This window comes from Crocuta crocuta, unplaced genomic scaffold, assembly GCF_008692635.1.
Source record: "Crocuta crocuta isolate KB4526 unplaced genomic scaffold, BGI_CrCroc_1.0 scaffold119, whole genome shotgun sequence".
In the NCBI taxonomy this organism is placed as follows: domain Eukaryota; kingdom Metazoa; phylum Chordata; class Mammalia; order Carnivora; family Hyaenidae; genus Crocuta; species Crocuta crocuta.
Genome location: NW_027551562.1, coordinates 8,768,813 through 8,778,352, shown reverse-complemented (window position 1 = coordinate 8,778,352; position 9,540 = coordinate 8,768,813). Strand labels below are relative to the sequence as shown.

General features: G+C 55.8%; 1 protein-coding gene across 8 annotated transcripts in view; it reads left to right on the top strand.

Annotated features, from left to right (window-relative positions):
* Positions 1-9,207, top strand: part of PTK2 (protein tyrosine kinase 2) — a 245,595-nt gene extending 236,388 nt beyond the window's left edge. For all 8 annotated transcript variants that reach the window (XM_077750005.1, XM_077750004.1, XM_077750007.1 and 5 more), the window contains 3 exons: positions 3,025-3,180; positions 4,227-4,307; positions 7,955-9,207. In XM_077750005.1, the coding sequence (XP_077606131.1) occupies positions 3,025-3,180; positions 4,227-4,307; positions 7,955-8,167 (450 nt within the window). In that variant the 3' untranslated portion in view covers positions 8,168-9,207. The remainder of the gene's footprint in view (positions 1-3,024; positions 3,181-4,226; positions 4,308-7,954) is intronic.
* The last annotated feature ends 333 nt before the right edge of the window (positions 9,208-9,540 follow it).

The following is a 9,540-nucleotide window of genomic DNA, read 5'->3' as shown; positions in this document are numbered from 1 at the left end:
GGGGGGGGGGGCCCCCCCCCCGCCATTCTGCTAGCGCCACACAGGGAGTTCTAATCTACTAAGCAGGTAGAGATCTTCACGGAAACAGTATGCTTCCTTACAGTGTATTAAGCAATGATATTTTAATAATGAGAGTGAAGATGGGGGGCCTGGGTGGCTTAGTCGGTTAAGCGTCCGACTTTTGCTTAGGTCATGATCTCGCGGTTCGTGGGTTCGAGCCCCGCGTCGGGCTCTGTGCTGACTGCCAGCTCAGAGCCTGGAGCCTGTTTCAGTCTGTGACTCCCTCTCTCTCTGACCCTCCCCTGCTCACGCTGTCTCTCTCTCTCTCTCTCCTAGAAATAAATAAAAAAACATTAAAAAAAAAAAAATGAGAGTGAAGAATTATCTTCCTTATCTGTCTGTCTGGCAGGAGTTACCGAACCCGACCTGAGAGAGCAGTACCGTTGTAAAACAGAAATGCTCCTCTCTGGGTGTAGTTCATCCAGACAGCATCCAGCCAGAGATGGGTGCGTCCGGGGCGGCTTTGTGTCCGTCCTGGGTTCCCTGAGGCTTTACGCTCCCACCTGCGCGGTTGGAACTGCAGACATCTGCACAGGGTGCTGCTTTGTCTTAAGTGCCCGCTGGGGTCTCCAAGTGGGAACAGACGCCTGTCCACACTGAGCTGCAGCCTTGGGACTGGCACTCAGGGACGGTGCTTCTGAGACCCGCCTTGGGCGCGGGGCAAATACAGAACAGAAGCTCTAGGTATGTTAGGCCACAGCAGCCTTTGCCGCCGGGAGCCTAGAGTGGCGGCAGTTCTTCCTGACGGAGCCCCGCCCGCGGCTCCCCTTCCGGAAGCTGCGCCGTGATGTTGATACGGTCTGCAGTGGCCTACGTCACAGGACAGGGCTGCACGTGACTCGGTGCAAAAGGAAAGGGACAGGGATGTCGTTTTCAAAGTGATGCGGTTGGGAATGACCTCCTCCTTCCTAACACAGGGAAAACACTGTCGGGGTTTGAACCCGGAAATTTAAGATTCTGCCTAAGTCTTATACCAAAGGGTATGCTTGTTCCAGATGATTCTAAGGAAGGGGCAGGATAGCTACCTTTCCCCAATTAGCTTGATCTTTTAAGTTACAATAGGACAGCCTTGGTGACAGCTATGGAGGAGGAAGCATTAAATACAAGTTGTAAATTTAAAATAAAGGAGCCTAAACCATAAGAATTGGCTCAAAAGAAAGGTTTGTTTGGTTTTCGTTCTTTAAAATGTATTTCTTTTTTGAGAGAGAGACCATGAGGCGGGGAGGGCAAAGTGAGAGAGGGAGAGAAAGAATCCCAAACTGGCTCTGAGCTGTCAGCGCAGAGTCCGGCCCAGGACTCGAAGTCACAAACCATGGGATCGTGACCTGAGCGGAAGTCAGGAGTCAGACACTTAACCGACTGAACCACCCACACACCTGTTTTTGTTTTTAAAATAAGCTTTTGACATCTTTAAACGCAGCCCCAAGCTAGGGGTCTTTTCTCTGATGGTAGGTTAATAACAAAACCCGTTTCCGAGGGCGCCAGGGACCGGCCTCAGGGAGCAGGGTCCGCATTCTCTCCCGAAGGCCCAGAAGCCCGGTGGGCGGTTCTCGGTGATGGCGAGCTCGTCCCGGTGCCTTTCTTTCTGAAGCCCCAGTGCTTTGCTCCTCGCAGGGCTGCCAGGTCGTCCCTCCCGGGCTTCGCGTGTTTTCCTCACCCGCTCCGTGAAGACAGCCTGGTGCGCGGCGGGCCTCCTGGCTGCCAGCACCTGGCGGCCGTGCGTGGACAGCCAGGGCCCCCAGGCAGCCTTCACACTCGCTCCTCTGGTTCTGCTCATGTGTTTTTGTGGGGGTTTTGTCTACTGCCTTTACTAATACTGTTTTTCTTTTTTCCCTTTCTCTGATAAATTTCTCTAACTTTCCTCACCTCCCGTTCAACAATAGCCGTGGAGGGTAAGCACATTGTATCTGTGTGTCTGTCCCAGTCCTTCACACCTAGCGCTCTGCATGTGACTCTGGAGCAGAGATCAGGAAGCCCGGGGAGGGCACTTTATTTGGCTTATCGCCAAAAACAGCCTTTTCATTTGCTGGAGAGAGTGGGCGTGGACATCTTGCAGTGACTGTCCATGACTGTCCCACGCCAGACTCGGGACACCCAGGCCCCAGGCTCCTCACACAGTCAGCCTGAGGCTTCAGTGTGGCCCCTAGAGATGTGGACCGAGTGCTGGCGGCAGACCCAGGGGCGAACGGCTGCTGTTAGCTGCTGCGGTTTAGCCTTCTGAAGTGCACGGGCTGCCGTTTTGTGCCCGCTGCCCCCAGTGTGAGCTGTTGGATGCCACTGGGGACTCCACAGGCCTGCGCTCGCCAGCCGCCAGTGTCGGCTTATCTGGGGTCGTGTTCGTTGGTGTCCCTGTGCCCGGGCCCTGAGGTGGGCATCTGCACATGAGCCCCTTCACGTCACCCTCGCCACGGCGGCCAGGTGAGGAGCTGAGGCCCCACCACCTGCAAGGGCAGCGCTGTGCTCCTGGCGGCACCCGCATGGCACGAGCTCACAGGTCGCAGTCGTGGAGGGAACACACACGTTTCCGTTAGGCAGTGTGGAGGCCACCGCGCTGAGCCCTACTGTTTACTGCAGAAGTCACACTGACGTAGGACGCTTAGCCAGCTCTCTCTGAAATCCTCAGAGAGGCGCCAGATACGTAAATTCTTTCTCTCGGTGAATGATTCTGGAGGGGCCTTGAATCATTTCTCTGGAAGAATCTGGGGCCTTTAGTATAGTGTGTATGATTCCATCTCCTTTCCTTTAACTGAGCTCAAAGTTATAAAAAAAAATTGCCTCGGATACTTGTCACGTGGATGGATTACTTCACTGTCATCCTCAAACTGAGCCTTAGCTGCACAGACAAAAAAAATCCGCTTTGATCTCTTTTAAAGGCCTGTCCCCCGCCCCCGCCCCAGCCCAGCTGCCGTGATGTGCTGCCACCTCGTGGGGGCTGGCAGGGTGACGGCGGCTTCTTTGTTGCAGCTTCAGCCGCAGGAAATCAGCCCTCCGCCCACTGCCAACCTGGACCGCTCCAACGACAGGGTGTACGAGAACGTGACGGGCCTGGTGAAGGCCGTCATTGAGATGTCCAGCAAGATCCAGCCGGCGCCGCCGGAGGAGTACGTGCCCATGGTGAAGGTAAGCCGTGGGAGGGGGCACAGGACGGCGGGAAGATGCCGGACCCCTGAGTCAGACCCGGTGCTCAGAAGCCGTGCGTGAAGGCCCCGCGCTGGGTCCTTTAGAAGTTGCTGCGCACGTGTAGCACGTGCTGTGTGTGCAGTTGGAAAGCACCCGGGCCAGTGCTGTGCGCACGGCAGGGCACGCGGCTCTGTGGTGGGAGCGCCAGCACGTACATGGGAGATCGGTTGTCCTTCGGACGCTGCCCGGGGTGGGGGTGGGGGGCCATTGTGGAGAGGGACGTCGGGGTCTCTGCCTGTGCTGTTTTCTTTAGCTGAGGGGTGGGTGCGGGTGCTCTGCGGATCTTTTCTGATCAGGGTCATACGGAAATGAAAATGTCCCGCCGCCAGCCTAGCCTTTCCAAGCTGTGTTCAGGGGCATGGTCCTGGGACAGTGCAGGGAGCTCTGGAAAGGGATGCCGGGTCCCCCCTGAGCAGGGCGCACGGGCGTTCGCAAACTCGGGGTGTCCACAGCTCAGGGAGTGCTGTGAAGTGTTGCCCTAAGCCCGGTTTCTGAAACGTGCACTTGAACACACGGTTTTAAAATTGTGATAAAATACACACAATCTCAAATCTGCCTTCCCAGCTGTTAAGTCTACAGTGGTGTTAGGTACATTCACATTGTGAGATGACTCATCTCCAAAACGCATTCACCCCGCAAAACTGACAGTGTCCCCGTGAGTGTGGCGACTCCAGGGGCCTCGGAGGAGTGGGCCCTGCCGTGATGGGCGTAGGCCGCCAACACCGTGCCCCGCAGGCTCGCCCGCACCTTCGCGGCCTCTTCAAGGCCAACTGATATCCCACCAGGGACTACGTTCTGAGAGTTCAGAGATCTGAGTCTTTGAGGGAAATAACTAATAACTTCAGATTGGGCTCAGTACTGAGGAGAAGAACACAGAAATTTTCATAGTGTTAACAAGGAAACAAGGCGTATAACTGAGAGGAGGGGCCGCTGCTGGTGTGGAAGTCCGTTGTGTGTTCTGATTCGGGTGTGCTCTCATCTGCTAGGAAGTCGGCCTGGCCCTGCGGACACTACTGGCCACCGTGGACGAGACCCTTCCAGTCCTGCCAGCCAGCACTCATCGAGAGGTAGGGCCCCGCGTCCCCTCCTGTGGCAGCAGTGTGGGCGGGACACGCTCTGGTGTCTGACCTTCCAACCAGGGAGGCCTGTGAGCTGTGGCTTGTCTGCCGGGATGTGCTCATTCACCTTGGAGGCAGTGTGGGGTGGTACCTGCTGGCATTGGTTAGATCCCGCTCCACTACTACCTGCCACGGAGCTGGGGCCCAGAAGACAGGCAGCTGTGGGGACGGCAGGGAGCACCGAGGAGAGCCAGGGGAGGGAGGGCGGGGAGCACGGGGCAGAGCCGGGGGAGGGAGGGCAGGGAGCACGGGGCAGAGCCGGGGGAGGGTCACATCCTCCAGGGCCAGCTCAGAAAAGGGCCGGTGGACAGTGGAAATGAGCCCGGAGAGGCAGCCCACCCTCTTCCCTTGAATTCTCCTGAAAAAATTAGAGTTTGCACACGATGCTGGTTTTCCATGTACAGTGTTGATACCAGGAAATGCCTTTTGAATGAAAACGTGACGTGTGTTTCAAAATCTCTTAGGGGCGCCTGGGGGCTCAGTTGGGTAAGTGTCCGACTTTGGCTCAGGTCATGATCTCTCAGTTCGTGGGTTCAAGCCCTGCGTTGGGCTCTGTGCTGACAGCTCAGAGCCTGGAACCTGCTTCAGATTCTGTGTCTCTCTCTCTGACCCTCTCCTTCTCACGCTCTGTCTCTATCTCTCAAAAATAAATAAATGTAAAAAAAATTTTTTTTTAAATATCTTAAAGGAATCATAGTTCACCTAGGATACAGTCTCTCTGCAGCCATCCTCATTTTTGCCACTTCTGGCCACTGTGCATCACCTGTTAACTAACAAGTAAGCAGACACACCTGCATGGTTTTAATAATGCTTCCAGCTGTGCCAGCCTCTAGACGGGCGCTGTTCTCCGGAGGTGTCCCCTGACTTCCTCCATAGGTAGACACTGTCTGGGCCACACGCACACGCGGCCGTGTCCCCCGGAGTCTGAGCGTGGCCTGGCCTTGCTCACCCTTCTTGTGTCCCCACGTCTCCTGGGCCCAACACCTACCTGTCCACCGTCTCTGGCCCTGCAGCCCAGCGGGCTCAGTCCTGCTTTGTTTTCTTAGTTTCTATTTGAAATTATGTCAGACTTAAAGAAAAGTGGTAAGAATCGTGCAGAGAACCCCCGAACGTCCTCTGCCTGGTTTCACCGCCTTTTAACACCGCCCCACGTCTGTGCTCTTGGTCTCTATGCATCTACCACACGATCCCCTTTCTGTGAACCATCTGACCCTCAGTATTTCCAGTCAGGAGGCGGTTCTCTCACACCGTAGGGTTCCAGCAGCCTAGGCCGTTGGCGCCCCGCGCTGTCCTCATAGGCGGTCATGTCCAGGAGCCTCACCACCTGGTCCAAGGCCAGCAGAGCTCTGAGTCCTGCGTCACGCCCCTGGGCAGTCTGTTAGTCTGCTTCTGCCTGAAGTAGGTCCTCACTCCGTCTTTCCGCCGTCAGCACCTCGGAAGAGCACGTCAGTTACCTGAGAGAACGTTCATTCCCACAGTGGGGTTGAGGGGTGTCTGTGGAGACTGACGTTTCCTCCTGATGAGACTGAGGTCAGGTTCTTCTTGGGACATTGTGTCCGAGGCTCCTGGTGTCCAGGTGACGCCCTTCTTGAACTGGCACAGCCCATTCCGTGCTTCCTTTGTCAAGGGCATCAAGTTAGCTGCACAGAACCACCGGAATCACTTTGGAAAATGCCTGCCTGCCCTGCACAGTGTGCGTGTGTATCCCTAGCCGGCTAGGGCATTAGCTCGTTCATCGGCCTCATTGGGACTTTAATTGGCCTCTTCCACAACAAGCAAGAATTTTGCCAAAAAATGGAGGTCCCAAATGCCAGAGGCAGGAAAATGGTATTCTAACAAATAAATATTTTGGCAGGTCCATTTCTGAATTCTTAGTTCAGCTGATAAAGCCTGAAATGATCTCTCCATCTACCCGACTTGCTTCTGCACGACTTGCTCTCTCATATATATGGTTTTTAATTCCTATTTTTTAAAAGAAGGAGAGGAGCTTTATTTGATCTTGCTTCCCATTTCCTGGTCCCTCTGTCCCCTCATGCTTTCTGAGAGCAGCCGGTCCTCCTGGGCCAGATTGTCCCCATTCCTTCTCTGCCACTGCCTCAGGCCACTGGTGGCCGTGCCCCTCCCCCCCATCCTGACTCCTCCTCGAGGCCCCCACGGGCTTCAGAGCCTTCGTCTCTCACGTCTCTCTGGCTGATATCCTGCTCTGGCCCCTCTTCCCAGCCGTCCCCGCAGGTGCCACGCGGGCACTTTTCTCCTGGGTGGCTGTCCGCCACTTGTGTGGACCCAAATATTTGATGCCTCCGACTCTGTGCGTTGAGCGGGGCTCTGCCTCAGCTGTTGGACGTCCGCCTTCAGCAGGACATTCCGCTCCCGGTTTTGCTCCCACAGTCGGTGGGGCCACCACACACTGGCCACCCCTGCCTCTGGGAGCCCCCTCGGCCCCCCACACACAAGCAGCGGCTCATGTGCCGTGGTCACGCCGCAGGCTGGGCTTCTCCACCCTCCCTGCCACTGCCCGTCTCCCCTCAGTTCCCACAACAGCCTCTGCGCTGCCTTCTGCTGCAGCTCCCCCGCCCTTGCCTCCCATTTCCACACGGCCACCAGGGCCCTCTTTCTAGAATTCCTCTCTGGATGATGGCATTCCCCTGCCTAAAAGTCCCTTAGGCCTCTGCATCGTCCCATGGGACGGAGGTGACTTGGCACAGCTCGTGAGCCCTCCACAGCGGGGACAGCCGGCCTCTCTGCTCCGTCCCCTCTGTGCAGTTCCTGACCCTCTCAGAGTGAGCGGCTTGGGTCTTTGTGTTGTGGATCCATCCCAGTGTTTTGGAGGTCGCTGTAGGCGGGCTTCGCCTCACTAGAGCATGTGCACCAGTGTGTCTGCTTCGTTCCTGCACCCACGCCACCGCGTGCCTCGTATGGGAGCGCACAGTGATCGGTCAAGGACCGAGCGGTAGGTCGTCACTGGCTGAATAAACCGACGAGGAGGGTCACGAGACACCCGAGCAAAGCGTCCTCATCCTCCTCAGGGCGGCGTCTTCCGCCACCGCCGCCCCGCTCTGGCCTGCCGTCGGTTTGGGAGGGTCGCGGTGTGACCAGGGTGTCTCGTGACATCCTTAAGCCTTCCCTTGCACAGCAGAGGCAGGTCCTGAGCCATGGCTGGTCTTGCAGGAAGGGCACTAGACTACGAGTCCAGACCCAGGTTTCGGTCTTGAGCCGGAAGCCAGCCAGCTGAGCGACCTCAGCGCATCTCATTGTCTCCATTGCCCGCTCTGACTGGGGTCGGCCAGGCGGGGCCTTGGAGGTTCTGTCCGAGCCTGTGCGTCCTTTAAGCAAAAGCCCAGCGAGTCACTGAGATTCATGGTCACCGGAGCTTTTGTGGAAGGAGCAGCAGGCCCCGGGCATGTGCGCGTGCACACGGGCCCCGCGCACCCCGTCGGCCCCTTGCCTAGAGGAGCCCCTGAGCCTGCCCCGTTGGCATCAGGAAGGTCTGTTTAAGGGGAAGAGCGTTTCTTCTCCTGGAGGCACCAAAGGAAGGCGCATAAAGATTGAGCAGTTCACAGAGCGTGCCTGTCCTGACGTCTGTCTTGTGCTTCCAGATCGAGATGGCCCAGAAGCTGTTGAACTCGGACCTGGGCGAGCTCATCAACAAGATGAAGCTGGCACAGCAGTACGTCATGACCAGCCTGCAGCAGGAGTACAAAAAGCAGATGCTGACCGCCGCCCACGCCCTGGCCGTGGATGCCAAAAACCTACTCGATGTCATTGACCAAGCCAGACTGAGGGTGCTCGGCCACGCGAGGCCGCGCTGAGGGCCCCCTGTGCCCCCGGGAGGACGCGCCCCGGCGCCCCGCCAGCGGCGAGGGCTCCTCTGCACCTGGCCGCCAGCGCTCCCGGCGCCGCGGTGGTGACTGACAGCCAGTTCGAAACCTCTCTCGGACAGGTTTAACTGCATTTGATTTGAGTTCGTTTTTTGGTTTTGTTTTTCTTTAATCATGGTGTTCGGAAAAGTCCAGGATCCAAATGATGGCATTTTTATGAGGATGAAAATCATTCGTGAGAAGCCTTTAAGAATCGCCAAGAACAGATGATGGTTCCACTGGGATGTTTCTGTGGAAACGGCCCAGGCAGGGCCGCGCGGGTCCTGAGCCAGCTCCGTCCCACGTGGGCAGAGGCCAGGCAGAGAATTCCAGGAAACCCAAGGGGCTGAGAGTTCTTCTGCGAGCCGCGGAGTGGCAACCAGACCGGACTTCCTGCCGTGAGGACGCCCTTCCATTGCGATACGCTAATACCACTCTGAAAGAAAGAATGTCAGAGCTGCGTTTTGAAGACTTGAGTCATTTCAGAAAGAAACAACCACCCTTTTGTCTTTCCTGCCTTTTACTTTCCTGTTGGATATGTGAAGATTTGGTTGGAAGCTAGCTGTAGACCACACTAAAAACTTTGTCTTTTTTCACCAGAATAATGTGCCAGGTTTTTGTAGCAATGTTATTTCTCTCGGAAGCAGAAATGCTTTCTACCAGAGCACCTCCAAACTGCATTAAGAAGAAGTTCTGGAACCATCCCTGTTTTCCATTTTTATATAATTTATAAAGAAAGACGAAAGCCATGTTGACTATCTTGCAGCCACTAGGCTCACTAACCCTTCCTCGTGTCTGTCTGCCCAGGAGACGAGTAAGCAGAGCAGAGAGAGTTGGTTTTCTTTTCATGTCCAGTTACACCATCCCTTCTGTTAAATACTTTTGAAAAATATACCCTCCCTTTAGTTTGTCGGGGGATATAAATTATTCTCAGGAAGAATATAATGAACTGTACAGTTACTTTGACCTATTAAAAAGGTGTTACCAGTAAAGTCATCGGTGTAATAGCCTTTCTTTTGTCCCTTCAGACCATGTCAGTTTTTCAGGCGACCTGTCAGTTAACATGCGGGAGAGTTCTCGACGATTACTGGCCTCTTTTCTTTCCGTCTCCTAGACCGGTCCAGGATTTTGCCGCAGGACGGCCGATACAAGTCAGGCCTTTCATTCCGTCTCTGCCTATTACATGCGGAGTCGAGATGGGAATGGTGTTCGTCTGGGGGCAGCTGCCTTTGTGGCCCTGATGTTCTCACGGGCCTTGTGGCCTCAAAGACACGGCCGTGACCCGGCCCTGTCACTGCGGAAATTGTCAGCACGTGGTCTCCCAG